The following is a 27,245-nucleotide window of genomic DNA, read 5'->3' as shown; positions in this document are numbered from 1 at the left end:
GGTCTCAGTCCTGACCCTGGCTTGTCCCCGTCTGCACGCCCAGGGCTTCCTCCTCAAACGTGCTTCTCCGACATCTGAAACCAAGCACTAAGTGGATGATCGCTGTAATTAAACTGCCTTTTAATTATTCAAGTAGATGTCAATGGCGTGCGCCATTGTGACATTATAATGGAGTCCGACTCCCTCGCAAATGTCGAGAAACGCAGGGGACCATTACCTTGTCAAAATGTTCGCTCCTTGTGACTTTATTTCCAGTACATCAACTAATTTTTCAAGTGAAACAGTGGAGTAAGGAGGGATGGTTGACAAGGGTATCTGCTCATGAGTGATTTTGGCAACACAAGGATTTGGTTGATTCTGTCCAGATGCAACAAATGGTCCACTTTGTGAAATTCATTGACTCTCAAAAGAAATGAAGTCTTAGGGGTAATCAATCTACATTTCTTGGCTGCTCACTGGGCAGAGGGGCCTTACGGAAGGCCTGAGCTTGGGCAAGGATGGGCAGAGACAAGAAGAAGAGCACCCTGAAGCAGTCCTGGCAGGGCTTTGTTTATTTGATTAATTAAGCCACCACTGACTGAGGATTTACTTGGCAATTATGGTACTAGGCTAGAACCTACTTAGATAGATCTCTCTCTCTCACACACACACACCCCTGAGGCAGCAAGGACTGCTGGTTTGGGGTTGGAAATAGTAAGAACTGGTTCCAGACCTAGAATTTTCTCTAACTAGTTGTGCAACTTTGGGTAAGTCAGCTCTTAGGGGCCCTGGTGGATTCAACTCTCAAAGGATGTTTGGTCAGACTCATTTCTAAGCTATGATAATACACCCAATAACCCTATGACACACACTCTCATTGTAAGTTGATCAGCATGCATGTACTTGACATTGACTCTGAGTCCAACACTGTGCTAAGACCATGGGGAATAAGAGGCAAGTTTGACAAGGCTTCTGCTTTCAGGAAACTTTGAGTGGAGCCCAGATCCCAAAGGTGAAGCAGAAAACAGGCTATGTTGTTGCTTGCTACGAAGTCGCCAAGTCTGACCGCAGCCCTCCAGGCTCCCCCGTCCTCCACTACCTTGCAGAGTTTGCTCAGACTCATGTCCATTCCGTCGATGATGCCATCCAACTGTCTCATACTCTGTTGTCCCCTTCTCCTTTTGCCTTCAGTCTTTCCCAGCATCAAGGTCTTTTTCAATGAGTCAGTCCTTGGCATCAGGTGGCCAGAGTAGTGGAGCTTCAGTCCTTCCAGTGAATATTCAGGGTTGATTTCCTTTAAGATTGACTGGGTGATCTCCTTGCAGTCCAAGGGACTCTCAAGAGTCTTCTCCAGCACCACAGTTCAAAAGCATCAATTCTTTGGTGTTAGTTAAAGATAATTCTGGTGCCTGCTGATGGCAAAGGCAAATTGGAGTGCAGGAAAAGGAGCAATCAGTGTGGCCTTGGGAAGCTGCAAAACCTTCTTGAAGGGGGAGGGAAGTGATGTACTTTGCGGTGGGGGTGGATGCCAAGAATCAGAGTTGGGGCAGAAGGCAGGCCTGGTGGGAGAAGAGTGAGGGGTGAGTAGAGGCATGAAGGGGCTGGGTGGCAGGGACCAGTGAAGACGTAAGTCGCTGGTGCTGCCTCCAGGGACTGTGGACTCCTCCGTTCTCTGTGTGGAGGGGATGGTGGTGGGACACGGAGTACCTAGCAGCCATCCTCTCCTCTTTCAGCCACTGTGCCTGACTTTTCTTTTGGGAAGTTACCTGTGCCTCACTGTGAATGCTCAGAGAACTTATGCATCAAGGGATGTGTGATCCAAGCTACGTCAACTGGATTCTTGCTATAGACTTTGATTTGAATGCAGTTAAGCCTGGACATGAAAAATGCGTGGTGTTCATTCATTGTAGGGACAGGGCCCTTATCTGACTGAGAGGTAATTACTGCCACCTTATAACCCTTATCACCACCTTATAACCTTATATTGCTTGCTTCTTGGAGGAAAAGCTATGACCAATCTAGACAGCATATTAAAAAGCAGAGACATTACTTTGCTGACAAAGGCCCATCTAGTCAAAGCTATGGTTTTTCCAGTAGTTATGTATGGATGTGAGAGTTGCACCATAAAGAAAGCTGAGCACTGAAGAATTGATGCTTTTGAACTGTGGTGTTGGAGAAGACTCTCGAGAGTCCCTTGGACTGCAAGGAGATCCAACCAGTTAATCCTAAAGGAGATCAGTCCTGAGTGTTCATCAGAAGGACTGATGCTGAAGCTGAAGCTAAATTACTTAGGCCACCTGATGTGAAGAACAGACTCATTGGAAAAGACCCTGATGCTGGGAAAGATTGAAGGCAAGAGCAGAAGGGGCCAACAGAGAACAAGATAGTTGGATGGTATCACTGACTCAATGAACATGAGTTTGAGCAAACTCCGGGCCACTCCCTGTGATGGACAGGGAAGCCTGGTGTGCTGCAGTCCATGGGGTCGCAAAGAGTCGAACACAACTGAGCGACTGAACTGAACTATAACCCTGACATTCCTCCCTGCTCTCAGACCCCAGTCCTCTCCAGCCATAATAAAGCTTCTCTCCAGCCCAAAGAGAGGGAACGTACAGCCTCCTGCCATTAGCTTTCATTTTAACTAGATGCTGATCTCATTTACAACTTAGAGTCTACAGTGAGTAGGTTTTCTTTTGCATCAGTAAACTAATTCATGGCAAAAACAACTCATTTAAAAAAATGCTTTTTTCTCCAAACACCTACCAAACCTCTAGCTTGGCAAGTTACTTCCATTAAAAGGAAAAAAAACTCTTTAATCCTGTAATCATCTTTACATTTTGAGATGATCAGCCTGCATACTGATTATAGAGCTAATTATGTGATAATGAGCCCATTTCCTCTCCTGGTCCCCTCTAACCTGAATGAAGAGTTTTCTGGCTCCTCTCCCTGTGGGGAAGTCACCCGCACACCCCCCTCCCAACCCTTTTCTAAAGCATTGCTTCCAGAGTAGTTTTTCTGAAATGCAAATCAGGGCCTGTCAATCTCATACATTCCTGTTTAAAATTCCTCTCTGGTCCAGCATCACCTTACAGAGGTCTCAAACCCACATGGCACTGGGCTTGCATGAATGGGTTTCATTTGGTATTTGTGGGACTTAAAACATTTTCACTAGGATGTCTCTAGGCAGGTCACTTGTGCACCAGTTAACCAGTGGCCTTACCCGTCCCTACCTGCTTCTGTCTGGTTACTCGTTGCAGTCCCTGTCTGAGCCTTAAAGCCGACTTCATTTGCCTCACCAAACAAAAGCTGAGTTGCCCATGAAACATTCCCTTCATCACCTGGCACCTCTGCAGCATCCCTGAGTGACACCACCACCACCCACTCGCGTGGTCCAGGGCTCACGGGGCCTGGCACATAGTAGGACACAGCTGTGTGACTGCGCACACCCACACACAAACACACACACACAGAAGCACTCGGCCAATACTTGCTGAATGAATGACTGGAATGTCTAAGAGGTGGACTGAATTCTGAACTCTGAAGTTGACTTTAGGTGAACAATCCTGAGCACCTAACTTGTATACAGAGATGTCTAATGGTCTGAGGAAAGCCCTCCTCTTATCACAGAAGTCCATGGGCTCTACCTGCATGTGGTGGTATTTTCACCATCATCATTTTTATCAGCAGCATCTTTATCACCATCACCATCATTACCACCACCATCATTATCACAATCAGCATTGGTCAAAATGATCATCACTCTCATCACTGCCACCATGACGATTCTGTCATAATAATGGTGATCGTCACCGCCATCACTACCAGTACCATCACCGTCATCCCATCTTCATCATCACCAGGCGTCATCATAAGAACCATCATCACCATTATCAGTCAAAATGATCATCGCTATCATGCCTGTGCGTGAGCTAAGTTCCTTCACTCATGTTGGACTCTTTGCAACCCCATGGACTGTAGCCCACCAGGCCTCTCGGCCGTGGGATTCTCCAGGCGAGAATACTGGAGTGGGTTGCCCTTTCCTGCTCCAGGGGATCTTCCCGATCCTGGGATTGAAACTGCATCTCTTGTGTCTCCTGCACTGGCAGGTGGGTTCTTTACCACTGTGTAACCTAGGAAACTCCTCACCATACATCATCACCATCATTATCACCACCACCACCACCACCATCATCGTCGATAATTAACTATCATCAGCATCACTCCCACCACCACTGTCATCATTATCGCCACCGTAACTACCACCATCACCATCACCAGTCAAAATGACCATCAGCGTCCTAAGGCATCACCATCACCACCACCACCATCTCCACCACCATCACCATCATCACCACAGTCAACACCACCATCAGAAGTCACCATCACCACCACCACCATCTCCACCACCATCAGAAGTCATCATCACCACCACCACCATCAGCAGTAACACACTCTCCAACATGTTTACAGCATTCTGTGGTTGTTCAGTCTCCCAGTGGTGTCCAAACTCTATGAAACCTCATGGACAAGAGCACACCAACCTTCCCTGTCCGTCACCATCTCCCGGAGTCCACCCAAGTTCATGTCAATCGCATAGGTGATGCCATCCTACCATCTCATCCTCTGATGCCTTCTCTACATTGAACAAAACAACATTTAGACATTATCTTTTTGGGTTCTCAGAACATTCCAGTGAGGGAGGTCAGTTCCTAATTTTTGTCCACATTTTGCAAATAAGCAACTTGAGCCCTAATAGAGAAGTGACTTGCCCAAGATCACTCAGCAACCAGGTAAAAGAGAGGTGACTCAAATCTAACACTTGGGCTGCACACACAGTTCTGACTGAACTGTCTCCCTCCGTACCAGCCTCCTTTGCCACCTGAAGGCAGGCGAGGCAGGTAAACCCAGGACTCAGTCCTATTTTAAAAACACACCAACTGAGAAATTGCCTCCAAACCTGCACATTTTTTATTCTGGCGATGCAGGAGAGGGGATAGCTTTTAAATTATAATCTGTGGTCACATTTTGTGGTTGCTGGAGGGGGGAAAAAAGCTTAAGGTGAGTTTAAGAAGACTTTTTGGTTGGTTAAAGAAAAAAATTACAAAATTAAAAGAGTGGAAAAAGAATAAATTGCTAGTGACTGTTTTTACTACATGAGCTTACAAGCTGGAGTGGAGAATTAAAAAGTTATATAGCTAGGGTTGCTAACCATGACTTATCACAGACAAATCCTCCATATTTATAGCTTTTTCCATCTCAAGACAGTAAGCAATCCCCTGATATAGGGTTGCCTCTCTCCGCTTGGGAACCCTGGAGGCTGTGTGTGCTTATTAGCAGAGCTGTCAAGGCTGAGAACACAGCTAGGATTTGGTTGTTTACCGTCCCTCTGCCTGGAGGGGGGGATCACTTCCTTGATCACTCAACACTCACTGGGGATGAGGGTGGGTGAGTAGAGTACTCCTCTGTGTCAGAGCCCAGGGAGGAGGAGAAGGAAGCTCTAAAGAAGTTAGAATGGAAACAGCCAAGGCTCTGTGCTAGAAGCTGTTCTCTCAATACATTAGTCCTTACAACCACAATACTACCAATGCCCCCATTTCACAGATGGGTAAACTAAGGTCCAGGGAGACTAAACAACTTATCCAAGGTCATGCACAGTGAATTGCCTTGCAAAGTCTCAGTCCTTGAAGAATTTAAAAACAAGCAGGGGGAAAGGAAGGCAGAAAAGAAGAATGGGTGAAATTACTGAGGGAGGAAGGGAGGAAAGAAGAAAAAATTAAATGAGCATCTGCTTTGGGCCAGGCTCCATCTGGCTCTCTTTTTTTCCTCCTCACTCTGTGGAAATGGGTGGTACTTGTGTCCATTTACAGATAAGGAAACTGAGGCATGGAACAGTGAATAAAGTGGTCAAGGTTAGTTGGGTTACAGGGGTTTGAACTGAAGTCTGTCTGGTTCTAGTCCTCCTGGCTGGATGGCCTTGGGGAAGTTGCCCGGCCACGCTGGGCCTCTGTCTCCTTACCTAGGGACCAGGAATAGTATTCTCCACTCCCAGGCTGCCCTCTCTCAAGCACTGGAAGGGGAAGTCCTTGAGAAGCCAGATGGCACTGCCAAGTGAAGTCTGGTCCAACACCCTTGCTTGCAGAGGGGCAGAGGAGGGCTGCTCTCTCATTGTCTAGGATGAAGGGATTGAGGCTCGGGATCCCCGGAGCTGACACAAGAGGGGCTGAAGCTGAGCCTCCCGCTTCCTGGTGCTGTTCCAACAGTCACTGATAAGAAGGAAATTCACTGGGGGAAGAGGTCAGACCTGAACAGGCATGTAGTACCGCCGGAAAAGTCTAAACGTGGAAACAAGGGACCCTGGATCTCAAGGTCACTGACTTGCCGCTTTTTTCAATGAGTCTCCTAGAATGTCCTGTCCATCCTAAGGAAGACTGCATGGATGAGTCAGTCCAAAAACTCTCAACTCCTGTTAAAGCGTACCTGAGTCTGGGCTGTTCTTCAAGTCAAAGGAGACAGAGTCTCTAGAGATTGAGCTAGGGGCATTAGTAACATTTTTTTAAAAAAAAGGATTCTTTTGATGTGGACCATTTTATTGCATTTGTTACAATATTGCTTCTGCCTTATGTTTTGGCTTTTTGGCCCTGAGGCATGTGGAATCTTAGCTCCCTGACCAGGAATGGAACACATACGCCCTTCATGGGAAGGTGAAGTCTTAACCACTGGACTACCAGGGAGGTCCCCATTGGTGATTCTAATGCTGAGCCAGAGTTGAGAAATACTGATATATGATTTCCTTTATTTTCCAGATGGGACCAGAGGCTCAGAGAGGGACAGCTAAGGGCCCAGCCGTTAGTGGCAGAATGCAAAGTCCAGCCTCATGGTTCCCGCCTTGGGACCTTTCACTCTGGTCCTTGAGACCAGACCATCCTGGTGTCCCCTGGTGTCTGTGAGATGGACACCCCCACCCCTCACATTTCCCCTCCCTCCTTTAGCAGCTCATGTCCCGAGACAGGTATGGGCAGCTGGGAGGCCTGAATGGAATCACGACCCATAGGTCTGCACCTGGACTGGTCTACATCCCACAAGATGAAGTGGGGGAACCGAGGCAATTATCTAATGTATTAGCTAGCCCGTCCCTGCGGCACTCCTGTGAGCCAAAGTAATAAATACAAAATGGTAATTTCTCTCTAGAAGCCTGGCTCCAGCCTCCCACTCAATTCCCCTCCCACCCAGAAGTCATATACCACTGCCTGCTTGTCCTTTCCTGTATGGGGCAGCAGTAACTTGGAGTTGTTTAAATATCATGGGCAAAATTTGCTTTTCAAAGCCTGAATCATCATCCAATAACCTCCATTCTCCTCTGTGGCTCACTTGTCTGGCCAGAGCAGATTTTTCTAGCCTAGAAAAGTAACAAAATGCCCTACAGGTATTACTAATGAGGTCCAGTGGCCAACATCCCTGTTGTGTGCGTTGTAGACTAGCCTCGGCCTTGGAAAGGGAAGATTTAAGTTGTAGCTGAGACTTGACCTCCTACCAGCTTTGTGACCTTGATGAGTCACTCTGCTTGCCTAGAATTTGCAACTTTCTACCTTCCCTTAGAGCTGTCATGCAAATCCTCCTGGAGAATGGACATAATACTGCTTGTACAGACTCCAGTAACATCTTTCAAGCATGTTAGAGTATCTCCAGACCTCCATGGCTATATGCAGAGGAGAAAGAACCAAATTCTACCTAGCATGGAGGTATGGAGCGAAAGTTGCTCAGTCATGTCCGACTCTTTGCGACCTCATGGCCTATACAGTCCATGAAATTCTCCAGACCATAACACTGGAGTGGGTAGCCAGCCATTCCCTTCTCCAGGGCATCTTCCCAACCCAGGGATTTAACCCAGGTCTCCCGCATTGCAGGTGGATTCTTTACCAGCTGAGCCACAACAGAAGCTTGGAGAAGGGGAGAAGATGATAAAGCTGAGTCTGGAAGGATCTTTCTAGGAAGACATGGGGGTTGCGGGACATTTCAGAACAAGGCGACAGCACAGGAAAAAGCCCTGGGTAAATATGGAAGATGTATGGAAGCTGTTCAGCATGGCAGAGTGCGTGATGTGCAGAGGGAGAGGGCTTGGAGCCTGCCTGGGTGTTTGGCCTTATCTTTGATGGAGAACCACATGATAACTTTGAGCAGAGTCTCAGAATAAAGACAATAAATGGTTGGTCCAGTTTTTCAGCACTAAAACGGAGAAGCCATTGAGGGGGTATTGGCTGCAGTCTGGTTATAAGATACATACAAGGGCGAGGACGTTGAATTGTCGAGGACTCAGAATGGATTCACTCTGATATCCTTAGAGCCCGGCAGAATATCTGGTATACAGAAGGCGGTCACTAAATGTATGAATGAGTAGATGAATCTGAGAGTCAGTGGAAGAATAAAAGAAGGGGCGAGGGAATGAACGAGTGAAATAACAAACAAGAGCATGGTTGAGTGAGTCAGATGAACAGTCTGAAGTGTGGTCAGCAAGCCGCCTTAGCAATTCTAACTGATGGCCTGTAGCAACAAAAGCACAGGCTTCGGGCTGCATTACCTAAAATGCCTTATTACTGGCACGATTCCTTCAAACTGAAGGCTTCTCCCTCTCAGGAGCAGCACGCTGCCCAAAGACAAAGGCTGATGATTACTGTGATCAAGCAAGAGGTTGTCCCTCCTGGACTCACACCTTTCAGGACACGTCCATGGACATCCACACAATCAGGACAGGGTACAGAAACACCTTGGGTTGGCTCAGCCTCGTGGGGAGCTCCCTGGGGAGATATGTGACCCCACTGCCCCATTTCCATTTACATGGTTTCCTTAAATGACTTGTCATTCTAGTATCATATAAAGACAAAGAAAAGAGTGATCTTTAACAAAGACTTACTTATTGCTGTGCCCTCTGCATTTCTAAGCAGCAGCTGTAGCAGTCTGAAGGTCTAGCTTGGAAGAAGGAGCAGCTTTGCTTCTCAGGGCAGGATGCAGACAACGCGGTCCCTCCCTGAACTCTCTCCCAAAGGGATGATTGTTGAAACACAGGATAAATTGTTGGGGTTGATACGTACTTCAGTCTGGCACCAGAAGCCCTTTTTCTCTTATTCCAGGCTGTCTTTTCCTCCTGCCTTGTAGATCCTTGCAAATCAAAATGTGAGCTGTGGGGACTTCCCTGGTGGTCCAAGGGTTAAGAATCCAACGGGCAATGCAGAGGATGCGGGTTCAATCCCTGGTTGAGGAACTAAGATCCCACAAGCTGCTGGGCAGCTAAGCTCATATACAGCAACTACTGAGCCCACGCACCACAAACTAGAGAATCCTGGAGCTGCAGTGAAGATCCTGCACGCCGCAACTGAGATCTGACACAGCCAAATAAATAAATGATAAATGTTCATTTAAAAAAAGAATTAGTGAGCTGTGAACCAGCAGCAACAGCCTTCCTCAGGAACTTGTCAGAAATGCAGAGTCTCAGGCCTCACCTACTGAATGAACCAGAACCTGCATTTTCACAATATCCACAGGTGACTCATGCATGTGAAAGTTCCTGAAGTTTGAGACTCTTTGCCTGTAGGGGACACAGACACCTCCAAGCTGGAGGATTCAACTACCTGACCAGGTTTCACAAAGCCCTTCAGGGAAGACTTTCCCCAGGAGGTGGCGCTGACGTTGAGGCACTGCAACCGGCCACTGATTTGGTCTCCTCGTTTTAACTCATCACCACTGGCTGGGAGAAGTACTAGAGTTGGAATCAGAACTCCTTGGGGACTTTGGGCAAGTCAGGTCTCCCTGAGCCTCACTTGTCCCATCTGTAACATGGGAACAGTACTGCTGGTTTTTCAGACTCAGGGTTATCATGAAGACAAACAGAAGTAAAAGATCTGCAAACTCTCTCTGAAACAGAAAACCAGGCGAACCAGCCTGTTTTCAGTGTGGACAACCAGCCATCCTGACTGAACACTTTAGAGGCTGAAGAAGGAAAGTCCATGTGAACCTCAAAGGTAATTTTTATGCTGTCACAAAAATTAATCAGCAGAGGAACGTGGTGATAATTGAGCAGGATGTAGCCCTCCAAAGAAAGGGCCTGACCATGTCGGTCTCACTGAGCTGCCCTCCAACAGGGATTTGCAGTTGGACTCTTGGAACTGCAGGTTTTTTCCACTCACTTGGAGTTATTTTTTTAAAGGCGAGTTCAGCCTAAGGACCTAGGGCTACATTACATTAGCATTCCAGAGGTCAATATTTCCAGAACAGCTAGAATCATGTTGTTCTGTTTACATTGTGTGGGTGAGAGAGGCAGCTACATTTTGGAAGAAGCCAGATGTGCTCATAGAAAAGAAAAAAAAAAGGAGATGAGCTACAGAAGATGAATTTTCAGTGTTGGAAGAAGGAGGCAGATCCCCCTCCCCCAGCCTCGAGCTCCCGGTCCCTCTGCTGCGAATCTGTTCTCGGAACCCTGTGTTCTCATCTCCCAGTCTCAGCAGAAATGTCATCTCCTCGAAGAAGCAATCCTTCCCTGACACTCTCTATCACATGCTTTTTATTTTTTGCTTTAAAAGAATTTATTAATATTGGAAACAGACTTGCTCATTTATTTATATATAGTATGGATCTTCCCAGGTGGCTAGTGGTAAAGAATCCACCTGTCAATAAAGGAGCTGCAGGAGATGCAGGTTCGATCCCAGGGTCAGGAAGATCCCCTGGAGAAAGAAATGGCAACCCACTACAGTATTCCTACCTGGGAAATCCCATGGACAGAGGAGCCTGTGGGCTACATACAGTCCACGGGGTCGCGAAGAGCCAGACATGACTGAGTGGCTGAGCATGCGTGTTTATCTGTGCCACTGCCTTCCTCCCACCCCCACCAACACAGAATATTTTCCTAACATCCTCAATCAACTGGGGTTCTGCATTCAAAAGAGATCGCTGGACCTCTCCCCATAAATTCTGATTCAGCAGGTCTGGGTTGGGATCAGGGATTTTGAAACCAACCCTCCCAACGACTGTCACCTTCATAGAGATAATTCACAAGCTCCAGAATGTGAGCTCCGTGATGGAGGGCACACATCCATGTTCCTCTGAGCCTTGCATCTGGCATGATGCCCCCTACAAGAGGGATCTGGCTGCCTTTTCACGGAATGAATGAACAAATGAATGACTGAACGAGTCATGTATACTTTGGTGGAACCATCAATCCTAGGTCTCATTTTAGCGGCTCAGTATTTGGGCAGAGCACCTGTTACCCACGAGAAATGGAGGTAGGTGCTGGACCAGTCAGAAGATGGAGCCAGGCATGGCCCCTGCCCTCATGGAGGTGACAGTTTGACAAGAGGAAATGGAGTTTACGGAGGATGACAATAAAAGGCTGAGAGAGGAAAGGACAGTAAGAGGGACATAAACAAAGTGAGTGTCTGCGGGTCAGAAGGATGGGATCATGCTTTCCAGATGGGATAACTTCAGAAGAGCTGGGATTTTCCCGACAGCACTTTTATTGTGCATCATGTGTTTGTTATAAATTATACATACATGTGGTTAAAAATATTCAAACCATAGAAAATGATGCAGAATGAGAAGCTAGGCTCCTTCCCAGCCACCCTGTCCCATCCTTCCAGTCCCCTCCTCAGAGGCCGACCTCATGCACCCTTCCAGGTATATTCTGCGCATAGCTAACTAAACCCACAGCTAGACAGAACAGAGAGGGTGGACAGGCAGAGACGGCAGATCAGGGGTCTAGGGTGAGGGAACAGCCTAAGGAAGGGGGTGAGGGAAGCTAGAAAATTCCTTGAGAAGGATCAACAGCTCTTAAATGACTTGCCTTTGTGACTCAGGGCCATGGACCCACGACTCCAGGATGGTGGAAAGAGGGAGGTCAGACAAGGTGTTTGATTCGTGGTTTCCCACATCGCTGGCTGGCTAAGCTTCTTGGAGCATGGGGCAGGGTGAGCACAGGAAGGGTGGGGGTGGGCGTGAGGCAGCCAGGGGTCAACCAATATTAATTACTGAAAACGTTCTCCTTATATCCTATGACATCCCTTATATGGGGAATCTAAAAAGAAATGATACAAATGAACTTATTTACAAAACAGATACAGACTCACAGACTTAGAGTACAAACTTACGGTTGCGGGGGGTGGGCGGTGGATGGGGGGGAGGATGGATGGAAGGGATAGTTAGGGAGTTTGAGATGAACATACTGCTTTATTTTAAATGAATAATCAACAAGGACCCACTGTTTAGCACAGGGAACTCTGCTCAATGTTATGTGGCAGCCTGGATGGGCGGGGTTTGGGGAGAATGGATACCTACGCGGCAGCCTGGATGGGCGGGGGTTTGGGGAGAATGGATGCCTATATATGTATGACTGAGACCCTTTGCCATCCGTCTGAAACTGTCACAGCACTGTCTGCCAACTATATTCCAACACTGAATAAAAAGTGTTTTTAAAAAGGAAAATGCTCTCCTTTAAGAGCACAAGATGCAGGTCCTCACCATCACTTCCCCCATTAACCTTATGGGCCTTGATTCCCTCATCTATAAAATGGGCACAAAAGGACTGTGCCAAAAGTATTGCCATGAGGGTGGAAGAGACAAGCGTGAGGCACAGAGCCTGGTGCAGAGGAGGTCCTCTTCTGGCTGATTCCGCTTCCTCTCGTCCCACCTCTTGGCATCAACCATTGTGCTCAACTTGCCAGAAATGCCTTTGCAGGGACCTCAGTTGACCCCGGCTCCAACATTTATTTATAAACGTCACTTTGGGCGAGTTTCCTTTTGCTCTCTGGGCCTCCACTTCCTCGCCACTGCGTTGGTGGTGCCACAGTGAAGACAGCTATGAGGACGTTTGAGACCTTCTGCATCACCCCTGGCGCTATGTGCCTCCTAAGTGCCTGCCCAATCCCTTCTCTCCTTAGCATCACGGCCCATCTGACTCAGCTCCTTGGCCACGGCCAGAGTGAGTGCTCTTGCTGCCCTGAAGACCTGACTGAAGATGAGAGCCAGAGACAGCCACCCCAGGTGGGAATTTTAAACACAAAACTTACTTGGATGTGAAAAATGAGCCCGTGTTTCTTTGGCTGGTTAAAATATTTGATGCTCATCGAATATTCAACAACAACAAAAAAAGGTTCTCACTCCCTGTACCGTCAGAAATGTAATGTAATTATAGCGATGTTAAATATCCCCAGCTGTTCTGAGATATTTGAATCTTAAATCAAGCCTGCCTCTACACATCCTGGGGTGCAGCTGGAGGTCGACACCAAGTGCCACACCAAGGCAGAGCTGCGGGGAGTTCAAGCGAGAACTCTGGCTCATATCTCCAAGCTTGTTTGTGAGATCTGGGCTTCATCCCAACGTCGCTATAAGGACCCCCAACCTGGGCTGTTGGCAGCATTGCCAAAGAAAGCTGTGTTCCTCAACAGGGCTGTGCAGACTTGTAGGTCATAAGCATCTATCCAAACAGGCTTTCAAATCCATGTGCAGGGAGCATAAAGAGATAGTGTAAAATAAACGGTAATAAAGTGAATAAACACACGTCTCACTCCAGAGCCTTTGAGGTTCTTCTATAAATCAAATTCTTGCCATAATTTGCTCTGCGAGGCTGTGCTGAGCAGCAGAATCAAACCTCATCTGCTTTCCTGAGTGGTAGGCTTAGATTTATGGATGTGAGTTCACAGTGGATGCCCATGCCATTTCAAAGTGGGAAAATAATTTTCGTTAGGAGGGGTTCCAAGAGGAGATTAAACCTTTCACTTTCAGCGATCAGAGAATCAACAACTTTCAGATCAGATATGCTGTCGGAACCAGAAGGGGATGGTCAGTGTACGTATTTTGCAAAAAGAGTACACTTGCAGAGGAAGAAATAGACACTGTGGTGATATAAAAGCTTAAGCACAAATATCCTCAGAGTCGATTCCAAGCTTCCCAGTGACATTCAGTGTGACCTTGAGCCACCCAATCTCCCTCTTTGCTTTTTAAATTTGGATCGGGGGACTAAAGAAACCCTAAAAGACTGACCTACCCATATAGCTTTGAGGTGAAAAGTACTTAATTATTCCTGGCTAGAATTGTAACAGTATATAGAAGGTCACACTATTCTTCCAGCGCTTGGAAGTTTTTTCTGCAAAGAAGTGAGAGAGGTCATCATTATAATGGTGATAAAGATGATAGTGACTTTTCACTTTTATCTAGCACCAGCACATCTGTGCTTTTACTTTTAAGACAGTGGCGCTGGTTTCTGTCTCTATACTTAACTTTCATCCACCAGGACTAGACCATACCTGGCTTTCAAGAAATCATTTCTGAATGGATTATTATATTAAGTTTCATGACAGCCCTTCAAGGAAGGTATGATCTCTGCTTTACAAAGAAGGAAACAGAATCTCAATGAAGATAAGCTCCCCCCTCCCCCAACAGCCACCTTGTCAATGCTAGGCAGTCCTGGGGGTCAAACCTGAGTCTGACTCTTGAAGTCACACCTCCCCCCCTAACAGCCACCTTGTCAATGGTAGGCAGTCCTGGGAGTCAAACTTGAGTCTGACTCTTGAAGTCACATTCTTCCTACTCCTCCTCTGTTTTCTAGCTGTACTCCTTTCTAGTTGCTGGGGTCCAAATCCCCAGTCTGGCATGAATGTTAAACATGGACAAAATACTCCCACGTGGACTCTTTTTGAACCAAGCTACATGTTTGCTATGGATTCTTTCATTTTCTTGGTTTTAGGATAGACCTTGATCTAAACCTACCCAGCCTGGTTCACTAGTATAACAGAGAGTGTTTTGTACAACACATGAGGCCTGTATTAATTTTCTGTTGCTGCTGTAACGAATTACCACAGTCTTAGTAGCTTAAAACAGCGCAGTTTTATTAGTGTATCGTTCTAGGTCAGAAAGCTAAAATCAAGGTTTCAGCAAGGCTGCATTCCTTCTGGAAGTTCTGGGGGAGAATCTGTTTCCTTGCCTTTCAAAGGCTGCCTGCTTTCCTTGGATTGCGGCCCCTTCCTCCATCTCAAAGTTGTCCTTGCAGTGTCTTCAGATCTCTCTCCGACTCCCTGGCCTCAGCTTACACAGTTCCATCTTCTCTGACCCTGACCCTCCTGCTTCTCTGTTACAAGGTCCTTTGTGATTACATGGGGCCCGCTAGGTGGTCAAGGATAATCTTTCCATCTCAAAGCCCTTAATCTGGATTTCCCTGGTGGTCCAGTGGTTAAGAACCTGCAGCAGTGAAGACTAGGTGCAGCCAAAAATAAATAAGCAAATAAAATGTTTTAACATCCTTAACTTAATCACATCTGCAGAGTCCCTTTTGCCTCGGAAGGTAACGTATTCATAGGTTCTGGAGATGAGGACCTCTTTGAGGGGCCATTATTCAGCCGACCACATGGCCTTTGCAATTTGGTTTGATGGACACTGGCTTGGCGCATGGCCCCTGTGTGATGCCTGCTGGGATGTGACATTGATGCCAGAACAACAATGCCCCCGTTTTGCACTTCCTCTGGGGTTCACTGGGGAACCCAGGACTCCTCCCCCAGGCACCTCCCTTGCTCCACTCCAGGATGCCCATTCTGTGTGTTTTCTTACAGACCCAGTGAGTCAGATGTGACTGAGAAAGCCCATGGGAGCCCCCATTTCAGCATTCATGGAGCCCAAGCCTCGCCCCTCAAAGTGTGGTCCACGGACTACCAGCATCTACGTCACTTGGAGGCTTGTCAGAAATGCAAATCTCAAGTTCCATTCCAGACCTACCAAATCAGGATCTCTGCCATGGGCCCAGGAATCTGAGTATGCTAAATTTTTAGGAAGCATGGGTCTAGAAGCTTCTCTATTCATCCACAGCCAATTGGAATATGCCAGAACAAACCTGCCTGGGAAGGAGGGCAGGCCTCTGGGCAGAAATAAAGAAGGAACCCAAAACCTCATCTTAGCAGCCAGTTTGAGCACTGATTCTTTTCAGCAAGGCATTCAGAAGTCCACTGCCTTTCTCTTAAGAAAATCTTTCAGGGTAGACAATATGCCCCCAAGTCCACCCTGGCCAGGAACAAAGTTGCTACGGAAAGAAGCGGTATACAGGGGCCATAGGAGGACTGCATTCAAAGTTTTTGGCTAATTTCTGTTCCTGTGTCGTGTGACCCTGGGCAAGACACTTCCCTCTCTGAAGTTAGACAGGCTGCTGCTGCTGCTGCTAAGTCGCTTCAGTCGTGTCCCACTCTGTGCGACCCCATAGATGGCAGCCCACCAGGCTCCCCCATCCCTGGGATTCTCCAGGCAAGAACACTGGAGTGGTTGCCATTGCCTTCTCCAATGCATGAAAGTGAAAAGTGAAAGTGAGGTTGCTCAGTCGTGTCTGACTCTTAGCAACCCCATGGACTGCAGCCTACCAGGCTCCTTCATCCATGGGGTTTTCCAGGCAAGGGTACTGGAGTGGGGTGCCATTGTCTTCTCTCTAGACATGCAATAGAGTGCAATAATCACCCTCCATTCTTGCAAGGATAAAATGAGATGGTAATGTATATTACACAGTCCTATCCAGGTATAATCACTGGTTTAGTCACTAAGTCATGTCTGACTCTTGAGACCCCATGGACTGTGTAGTCTGCCAGGTTCCTCTGTGCGTGGGATTCTCCAGGCGAGAATACTGGAGTAGGTTGTCATTTCCTTCCCCAAGGTACGATCACTAAAAACCTCTGCTAATTAGAAATGCAGCTTGGACTTGCCTGGTGGTCCACTTGGTTACGAATCCATATGCCAGTGCAGGGGACATGGGTTCAGTCCCTGGTCCAGGAAGGTCACACATGCCTTGGAACAACTAAGCCCCTACACCACAACTACTGAGCCTGAGCTCCAGAGCCTGTGCTCCGCAACGAGAGAAGCCTCCGCAGTGAGAAGAATGAGCACCACAACTAGAGAGTAAGTAGCCCCCGCTTGCCACAACCAGAGAAAGCCCCCAAACAGCAACACACACCCAGTGCAGCCAAAAGATAGATAAATTTAACAAACAAACAAACAAACCAAAAACACCTTAAAAACAGAAATGCAGGTTGATCTAGCCAAAGCTACACTGGGATTTCTTTGTAGGAAAAACTGTGACATAGGGAAAGGAGGGTTGACTTTGGAATTCTAAGATCAGAGTCTATGTCTGTGACCTTGGGTCAGTTACTGAACCTACTCACTTTCTTTATCTGTATCAGGGAAAGAGGAATACTTTTCTGTCTGGTCCGTTGTTGGGCTGGAATAAAATAATGAATATAAAAGGACCTGGCAGAGAGCTCAATAAATGTGTGCAGAATCAGAGGAAACAATTTACTAAGCAAATTAATAGTATAAACAATGGTGTCAGGGGAGATATTTGACATGCTCAGGAGAACAAACTTCCCCAGTGTGTTCATGGCCTCTATTTGTTTTACAACAATTCATGTTCCAATTATGCGTGAGTCATTTGTTTGTTCGTTAGCACAGGTCTGAGCTGGAACTCAATTTGGCAATAGCTGCTTAGCCAGGACTTCAAAGTTATCCATGTCCTTGAAAGAATGAATATGGGAATTTAGTTCAGGTTATGGCTGCATTAAAACATTTGCCTAACTCCTGAGTGAGTTCCCCACCATAGACCTATAATATTTCCATTGGCTACAAGTCCATCATGGATCCTAGGAATGGCTTTTCCTTCTCAGGGTGGCAGGGCTTGGAAACCAGGATCAATTCCAGGGGCTGTACCAACTTGCAGTGAAAGAAATTTTCAGTGAAGGCTTGACTGTGTGGGACACCTTCTATGGAAAGATTTGATCTCACCAGCATCTTTGAGAGTTGGTAGAATGGTGTCATCAAAAAGAATATCAGCTTTCGAGCTGGACTAATCTTCGGTTGAATCTTAACTTTGCTGCCCCTGAGCTATGACTTTGTACCTCTCTGAGCCTCAGTTTCCTCATCTATAAAATGGGTGTCATGATAGTCATTTGATTCTGGTGAAATTGATGTGACCTATTTACATAACAGGTGCCCTGTACAAATCCTGTTGATTGCCTAGTGGCTCAGATGGTAAAGGATCTGCCTGGAAAGCTGGAGAAGTGGGTTCAATCCTTGGGTCAGAAAGATCCCCTGGAGAAGGGAATGGCAACCCACTTCAATATTCTTGCCTGAAGAATTCTAGACAGAGGATCCTGGCGGGCTATAGTCCATGGGGTCTCAAAGAGTCGGACACGACTGAGCAACTAACACTTTCATACAAATCCTGGGCTAGAGTCTGTCCCCCTTCCTGCATGGGGAGGCACACTCACCTCTGCAGCACAGTTTACTGCAAACAGTGGGTTTGGGCTCATCTTGTGGCCCAGTGCCTGGCAGGCAGGAGATGCTCACTGTGCATCAGTGGGCTGAATCTCTGAGTAGCTGATCCCAGCAAATCACTTAGGAGAACCGAAGTGACTGATGCGCAGACCGAATGGCCTGCACCATTCCTCCAGCCCTTCTCAACTGGACAGACATCTGATTGATGCCTTGATGACCAGCCACAGTGGCCCCCGAACAGCCACTATCAGAATCAGCGTGATGTGGGTCCATTTGGATATCTGCAGACCTGAGCAGAACTGACATCTGATTCCCCAAACTGATTTCCCTCAAGTCACATAACTGGGGGAAGTCTTTTCATGTTCCTTGCATAAATGTCTATTTAATCACCATCCTGTCTCTAGCACTCCAATAACATGTACATTTCCCCCCCTTCATCGCGTTTCAGCTCCGCAAAGAAACAAAACGGCTGGCTGAAGAGCTTGGGCCATCTGCAGTAGTTAAGCCCTATTTTCCCCTGACTGCTCACTTGGATGGAGAACTTTGCAGCTAAGTCCCATTAGTCATTTGGCTCCTGCTCTCATTTCACAGAGGAAGCTGCAGAGGCCAAAGTCACATAGGCTGGTCAGGGCAGAATAGAGGCTGCATTGGTCTTCCCAGAAAAACCTCTGCCCCACCAAACCTTCTCCTTCCTCATCCAGCTATGCAGCTATGCCTTTGTGGTCCTGAGGATTTGGGTTCAGATCCCAGCTTTGCTATCTGCTGGCTCTGTGACTTTCAGCTTGACTACAGAACTGCCCAGAGGGGCATGTCCCCCATCAGCCAAATGGCGATGATTACACAACCTTTTAGGGTGATTGTGAAAATTGAGACGGTGTGAAATGTGCTCAGCTTGGGTCTGGCACATCGCACCCGCCCGGTACTATTTGCCTTCGTCCTTCGCTCGAAATGTTCACTGCAAGTAATATGAACGGAAATAGCTCACATTTATTGAGTCCTTACTGGGTTCCAGAAACTCTTCTAAGCATTTGACATGTATTATCTCGTTTATTCCTCTCTCTCTAAAGGCAAAGGTATCTTTCTCTCCTCCCTGAAGCCATCCGTCTTCACAACTATTGGACTGCCTGGCCTAGCACCACTTCAATGGAATTTGCTGATTTTAAACAACATGTTGCTGAAATGATTTCTTGTTTTCTGTGGCTGGCTTGCAGCAGCCAGCGTGCTTCCTGTGACAAAGTGTGATGAAATCAAATGCTGTTGTCTTGGCTTTTAGTACAGAGGACCGGTCCAAAATCTGCACTCAGGGTTGACTCCTGCAGACGGAGGGAGGGGGGTGCGCAGGGTTAGGCAATGGGGGGCAGGGGGCAGGGAAGGCTGGAATTCTCCTGATGGAGTTAGGAAAGGGGGTGACAGCTGGATGGGGGTTGGGACCAGATGAGATCTCCCTCTGTCAGCGTGACAGCCAGCAATGAAAGAAGTCAGAGATTTTGCTACAGAGTTCAGAAACTTAGTGTGGCTTCCAGGTGTTCATCACACCTTTGCATTGTCCTTATTGTTGCTGTTGTGTAGTTGCCAAGCGGTGTCTGACTCTTTGCGACCCCATGGACTACAGCACACCCGGCTTCCCTCTCCCTCACCATCTCCCAGAATTTGCCCAAATTTGTGTCCATTGAATAGGTGCGTTGTTACTATTCCCCCGACTCATCACATCCAGCCCCAACCCCCAAGCCCTGTGCACAGCTTTGAGCCACACTCATCCCCAGAAAGGACATGTCCAGTCTCATCCTCTCATGTCTCCGTTCTCCCCATTCGCAAAAAGTGCCCCCTCTCCATGAAGCCCTGTTTCTCTCCTTCTCTACCTTGGAACTCCTACTGATCCCTCCAGACTCAGCTCCGACGTCACCTCCTCTCAGAAGCCCATAGAGATCCCCAGTCTGCTCTGGGTACTCCTTCTGAGCCCACGCAGCACCTCTGGACTCCTGGCATCTGTGGCTGTTATCTCTTTCCTCCACAACACTGCAGGTTCACGGAGGACACATCCCATGCCTTATTTAATGCCATATCCCCAGCAGCGAGTTCAGAGCATGACAAACAGTTAACACTTAGTATACATTGGGTGTCGGAATGAATGAACCAGGAAACGAGCACATCGCCACTCAGGTAACTGCTCTTGATAAGAGGTGATAATGATATTGATCATAATTAATAACTACTACCACGAGACACAAAGACTGTGCCTATCTCTTTATCAGATTATAACAACAGCTCTTGAATACTGAGCTCCTATGCTGTTCAGGCAGGGGCTGGTAACTGCATACGTATTATCTTCTTCCCAGCTTTCAGGGGCTTAGCGAGGGAGGCACACAGCTAAAAAGGGACAGAGCCAAAGCCTTAAACTGAGGTCTGCCTGGACGCTTCCCCTGACCCTTGCCTCCTCCCAGAGAACATCACTGCTTCTTATCATTGGGCCCTGACTGGCCTCTGTCTACAGCTGTTCCCAGACCCTCAGGCCCTCCTCCGAGGCCCCTTGCCCCAGAGCCTGGCTTCATTGTTCCGCGTCCTGTCCAATTACTGGGGAAGGCTGGTCTCCCCGCCCCCAGGAAAGCCCAGAGCAGCCAGAGTGTTCAGAGCCCGAGGTCCATGGCAGAAGCCAGGGAAGTCACACGGACATTTGGAAGTGGAGCTGCTTTGTCTGACCACTGAGTGATTTACCGTTTCGCAGCTGTGACAAACATAGAGAGGAGCTGCATGTAACTACATCCTGAATGGCCTGCGGACTAAAACCCAAAAGACACCCCCACAACCCTCTGATCTCCCCTGTCAAGCTTATTTCTAGAGACTGAGGCTAACGGGATGGAATGAGATATTGGAGGCACATCTCCCCACTGGTCCCCCTGGAAGCTCATCCCTCACCTGGGCCACTTAGGGCTTGGAACCCCAGGTACCTTGGCATCCTCACTCTCTCTGCTCCCCAAAGTAATAAATGCCCCAAAATTGACTGGGCATTTCCTCATTAGAAAGGCATTCCACTGGTATTCCCTGGAGAAATTAACCCAGGAATCCTGGAAAACAATGAGAAGTCTTGAGGTTACCTGGGGAAGGTCTTCACTCCCCAAACCATTCCTGAGTGCTTAACATGCATATCAGGTCTGTGTTGGGGGCTGGAGACGTCAGGGAAATCAGATCTGATTCCTGCTCGAGTCCGGGCAGCGTGTGTGAGGGGGAAGTGTGGTGATACTCACGCATGTGAGGACTGACATCTAAACGGGAGGCAGAGGGCAAAAGAGAGAAAGGTATCAGTTTCAGTGAGAAGCGGAGGTGGTGAGTGGTCAGGGAAGGCTTCAAAAGAGAGGAAACCCCAGGGCTGGAGGCTGAAGGATGACGGGGCATTCCCAGGTCACCCTACGCACTTACGGTAGCAGAGGAAGCAGTCCAGCTATTGTCAGCTGTTCAGCAGAGCTTGGGCACGTGGTACCAGAGAGAGCATGGCCAGAGACAAGGCAGGGCCCAGGTCCAGGGCCTGAGGAACCAGGACCTAGGACAGGTGAGTCACCGAAGGGTTTGAAGAAATGGGATGCTATGCTCTGAGTGGAACCTTAGAAAGACTGCTCTGACTATAGTGCTAAGGGTGGATGCAGAGGGCAGGGAGCATAAGCTGGAGGCCACAGACCAGTGAGGAGGCTGATGCCCTTTAAAGGCGGCATTTTTGTGGGGACCCAGCACAGTCTGAAGAGTGCCCATCTCACACATACCTATGTGCATGCTCATTCATTCAACTGTATCCAACTCTTTGCGACCCCATGGATTATAGCCAGCCAGGCTTCTCTGTCCATGGAATTCTCCACGCAAGAATACTGGAGTGGGTTGCCATGCCCTCCTCAAGGGGATCTTTCCCACCCAAGGACTGAACTCACATCTCCTGCACTGGCAGGCGGCTTCTTTACCATTGAGCCACCTGGGAGGCCCATATCAGAGAATGTGATGTCTGTACTATTGTTACCACCACTAGATGCAGCAGGAAATTAAAGACCAGAGAGATTAAGTCACCTGTCCAAGGGCACACAGCAAGTGGTCATCTCAGGATTTGAGCCATCAGTTCAGCCTGAGAGTTCATGCTCTTAACCACTACACTATAGTGTTCCTTCGTCAGAGCCGACCAAGGCTTGGGGCAGGGTAGAGTGGTTAAAGAAAGGATTCCTTAACGGGCCCACCAACCGTATATTAAGGGCTCCCCTGAAATAGCTTCTGGCCTCCGTGGAGAGAGGGGTGCAATCTTTAATCCTGAGGCCCCTGGAGAAAAACTACAGCATGAAATGTGAAGGCGCTGAAAACTCCCAGGGCAGTGCCATAATATGAAGCCACTAGGGGTCACTTGAGTCCCCAGGAACACATACCTTTGGAGGTATGGAAGCAACACTTTGGTTTAGGTGGGTGTGGGCCTGTAAAGTCTTCAGACACAGGAAGACAGGGTACGGGTGGTCACAGAAGGGTGTGCCCCAGTGAGAAGAACCCGATTTTCATCAACGCAGGGCCATTCCTGCCAGGGAGACTGAGGTCAGATGACTCCGGCAGGCACTGGGTGCTCTGTAGACCCCTATCAAGTGGCCAAGGCCATGACCCCCTGCAGGGGGCCAGTTTCCACTCTCCCAGCCATGCGCCCAGAAGGGACAGGATTTGGAGGGGGCTGAGGGCTAGAGTCCCACCCAGGGATCCTCTGATAGAAGAGAGGCCCGGGGTCAGAGAGGAAGGTTCCATGTGGCTTCTGTGTGTGTGTCTGGTGGTATACAAAGTTGGACTTTGAGCTTGCTGACTCTGGGCTTTGGACTGCATTTAATGCCTCCAATCCCTCATCTTTAACATGGGAATAAAACTCTGCCAAAGCAGGGTCGTGGTAAATGTCAAAAGTGAATCCTGGCGGTTAGCCCGCGAGCCAGGCTTTGTAAAGCCATCATCAGATGTGCTGAGTTTTCCAGGTGTTGTATAGCTTGGAACTGGAGCTGCTGATACTGGAATGTAACAGTGAACTTCAGTCTAACTCTAGGGGCTGCTAGCTAGTGGTCAGCCAAAGAACAACACGATAAGCTCCTACATACAAACAAGCTCTGTTCCAAGAACATGTCCATGTGTCCAATTTGTAAGTCCAACAAAGTCAGCCTAGGTACCCAACTAACACGACTGGCTGTATGGTACCATACTGTAACAGGTTTATAATATTTTTCACACAAATAATACATTAAAAAAACAAACAAAAAATAAAACATTTTTCATCTTACAGCACAGTACCCTGAAAAGTACAGTAGTACCAACTACATCACCGCTGCTTTTATGCTTATTTCCAGACATCCTGGGCTTGAAATAAAGATATTGTACTACTGTCTTCTATACAATACTGGACAGTAAAGTACACAAAAGCACAGCCACTTGGGGAGGATGCACGCATGTGACAATGTACTCCAGACACATGAACTAACTTATGTGATTGGACAGGCAAAGGTAGGTTTGCATCTTCGAAAGTTCGCAACTTGAAGGTTCATATGTAAGGTACTTACTGTACACAATAAAGGATCATGACCTTCCTTCCTCTATCTTTGTTAGATGGAACTCAGAATTGTATTTAAAGTCTGGGTGAAGTCACTTAGAAACATATGTTAACAGCACCTCCTGCTTGCTAAGGCGGGGGAACCATGAAGTAGGTATTCTTTTAAAGCAAGCTGAAAAGTTCAGGAAACAAGGGATCTTTTGGGAGCGAATAATTCACAGCTTAAAGCAAAACAAAGAGAGTAAGACTGAGGCCAGGGTCACCATCCTAGACCAGGACTGGGCCAATCAGCCGATCAGAGGCCTGGCCTGATGGGCATCTGTGCCAACACCTGTTGGAAGCAAAGCATCTCTTTACTATCCTAAAAAAAAAGCACTGTTAGAGATGAGATGGTCAGGAGGAATGCCTAAAGCTGGTAAAAATCACCATCAGAACATTATGAACAAACTGCACACACCTACATTCCCAGCACTGGTGGCAAAGCCCAACCCCCCTGAAGGGGCATTTACACACGAATGGCTGGACAGGCTGGTGCCACGCTGAGGCTTGGCACCACAACTCCTAGGCAGACCGCACAAGGCAGATACCTTCTGTCTGACAGCTGCCTTATCCAGACTCCAGCATGGGAGAACCGGCACAACAAAACGTTTACAAACCCTTCAATATCCATTGAGCACAGCTTCAATATCTCTGCCATGCTGCTTTCCTCACTGCAGGGCGTTGGCTCCCCTAGAGGGACAGACCCATTCTCACACCTCGTGGGGTCAAGGGGCCCCATGGCGCCCACCACGGCTCCGTTTCCAGATCTTTTCTGACACAAGCTCGTTTAAAAAGTACCAGAAGGGGCTGCTGCCTCTCCCACCAACCTAGGTACAGCTTCATCCTCCGCTGGTATTCTGGGGGTTTCCTCCAAAGTCTCCCAAATTGGAAGTGTTTGGGAACTCTCGAGTCATAAGCTACTTGGAGTCCCCAGTGAGCTTAGGGGCTCTACCTCATTCTTGCTGATATTTAAAGAGATTCCTATTGAGTTTCCCAAAGAGAACAAGCCCACACGTCAGACAGGCTTCTCTATCTTCCCATCCCTTCACCCCAGACACAGAGTAGCTACGCGGAGTACTGTGGATCCTGGGGTGGGGGGTGGGGGTGAGGCCTGGAAGAAGGGGGCCTGGTATTCCCAGAGGGGGTTTGCGTGCAAAGAGAGAGGCCGGAACAAGGGAGCCAGACGACTCCTGCTGCAGTGACGTCCGAGTTCCCATAACCTGGAGAAGATGCGGAGGACCTAAGACTGGGTTCTGCCCGGGGCCTCTTGGGCTGATGTCACCTCCAGGGGCCTGGGGTCCAGCCAGCCCCCAGGCTGGGGAAGAGCTGCCAGACCCCGGGGCTGGGGAAAGTGGGGGCGGGTTCGCGCGGAGGGGCACTCACGGAGGAGAAGTTGTGCGGCCCGCAGAGCTCGCCGCGGTACTTGCAGGAGAGCAGCATGTCCTCGAGCTGGTGGCCCAGGCGGTCCATGAAGGCGGCGCTGATGCCCTCGAAGTGGCGGGGAGGCAGGAAGAGGCGGAAGTCGGCCAGCTTGCGGAACCACTGGCGGCGCGGCTCGTCCCCCCGCAGCAGCTCGCTGACCAGCGGGCGCGCCGTGCGGTTGGGCAGCAGCAGCCCGAGCCAGTGGCCGGCGTAGTAGAGGTCCCCCTTGGAGAGGCGCGGGAAACGCAGCGGGTTGTTGTTGCACACGGTGACGGCGGGGAAGGGCAGCTGGCGGCTCCACTCGCGGTGCACACGCGTGTGCGACGGGAAGCTGAGCCAGTAGAGCAGGCGGTTCGAGGACCAGGACAGCAGCAAGCCGAGGGACGTGCAGAAGGCCAGCACCCAGAGGGCCCGCCGCTGGAAGGAGCCCCCGGGCGCCGCGCGCCCCGCGCACATGTGCCGCAGCCCGTGCAGTTTAGCGCGGCTCAGCGGCGGCCGCCCCCTGCGGGCGCCCCCCGGCCCCTGCAGCGCTCGCTCGCGCTCGCCGCCCCGGCCGCCCCCGGGCTGCCCGGCCGCCGCCACCGCCGCGGGCGCCGGTTCCTCGCGGGCCATGCGGAAGCGTCCCGGGCCGGTGAGTGCGGCCGCGGGCCGCCCGGCTCCGCCGCTCCGGCTCATTCATTCAGTCCGCGCGGGTGGCGGCAGCGGCGGCGGCCCCGGCCGGGCGGAGCCGCCATGGAAGTCCGCAGCAGCGCTGGAAGCAGCAGCGGCAGCCGCCGCGCGCAGCCCGCGCCAGGGAAGCGTGCGCCCGAAAGGAGCTCCGGTGGCGCGGCATGCCCGCCCGGCGCCGCCACCGCCGCCTCCGCGGGCGTCCGCCCGGGACCGAGCCCGCCTCGGCCCGCCGCCCCTGGCACGGGCCTTCCCGAGCGCCTCCCAGGCTCTCCTGGCTCCGAGTCCTCCTGAGGATGCCCGACGCCGGCCACTACCTTTGGAGCGGCCCCGCTGGGCGCCGCCTCTCCGGTCCCTGGGTGCTGCACCCGCGTCCCCTTGTCCTGGACCTCGGGGTACCCTGAGCTGAGTCCCTCCGGGCTCCGCCTAACCCCAGCTTTTACGCTGGTCCCGGGAGAGCAGCCACTCGGCCACCATGCCTGATTCGGACATCCCCAAGGGCCCCCCGCCGGTGGCCCGCGGTGCTGGGACACGGTGGGGAGAAGGTGCCGGGGGACGAGCGCCCCCAGAGGCTCGCGGCCGCTCCTGGCTGGGCGGGTGGGGTGGGTGTGTACCGGGAGGAGCGGTCGCCCTGCTGGCCCTCTTTCCCTTTCCTCCGGGACCCTCCTAACTGCTCCTCCGGCTGCGCTCGGTGAAGACCTGCTAAGGCTCCCCCGAGTCCTGCGCCGCCCGCGTCCTGCGTTGCAATGTGACCGCCCTCGCCCGGGGCTGGGGGCGTCTCAGGGTCCCGCCGGAGGCTGCCGGCCGACGGGCTCCTTCAAAGCTGCTGGCCAAAGGGAAGTGTCGCTTCTCTCCCCCGCACGGCTCTGCGAAGTGCCTCGAATCTCCAGAAGAGCCCGATCTCGCCGTTCCTCGCCTCTTCTTTCTCCTGCCCCGGTGCTCCAGGAGCTGGGGACTGCGGAGCCCCGGCTACTCCTCTCGGGGGTGACCCGGACTCGCTGCTCCGCGCGCCCGGCTCCTCTGGAGACTCTCAGCCCAGCGGTGGCGGCCGCGCCGGCTGCGCTCGCCTCCCGCCTGCCCGGCCCTCCTCGGGGCCCCCGGGCGAACTTGGGCAGCGGCCGCGCGACGCTGGCGCGGCTGGGTTTCCAGCACCTGCTCCTCGGCTCGCCGGCCCGGCGGCTCCGGGCAGGCGGGAGGGGCGGCGGCGGCGAGCGCCGTGCGCTCTCGGAGACGCGGTGCTGACGCGCGCGGCTCCTCCTCGCTGCATTTTAATTCCTGGCCACTGTGGCCGCTGCACACCGAGCGGGAAGCCTCTTGCCAG

The 27,245-nt window shown here is 50.0% G+C and overlaps 1 protein-coding gene across 2 annotated transcripts in view; it reads right to left on the bottom strand.

Moving 5' to 3' along the window:
* ASIC2 (acid sensing ion channel subunit 2) overlaps positions 1–27,245 on the bottom strand; it is a 1,229,563-nt gene that overhangs the window by 267,380 nt on the left and 934,938 nt on the right. Inside the window, exon 1 of one of the 2 annotated variants that reach the window (XM_069602861.1) lies at positions 25,220–27,107. The exons of the other annotated variant lie outside the window; for it this stretch is intronic. Within the exon in view, the coding sequence (XP_069458962.1) occupies positions 25,220–25,933 (714 nt within the window). The 5' untranslated portion in view covers positions 25,934–27,107. Of the gene's footprint in view, positions 1–25,219; positions 27,108–27,245 lie in introns of those variants that run through there. 2 annotated transcript variants of the gene reach the window in all.

This window comes from Ovis canadensis, chromosome 11 (assembly GCF_042477335.2).
Source record: "Ovis canadensis isolate MfBH-ARS-UI-01 breed Bighorn chromosome 11, ARS-UI_OviCan_v2, whole genome shotgun sequence".
Lineage (NCBI taxonomy): Eukaryota > Metazoa > Chordata > Mammalia > Artiodactyla > Bovidae > Ovis > Ovis canadensis.
The sequence above is the reverse complement of the archived record's forward strand: the minus strand, read 5'-3'. Positions and strand labels throughout refer to the sequence as shown.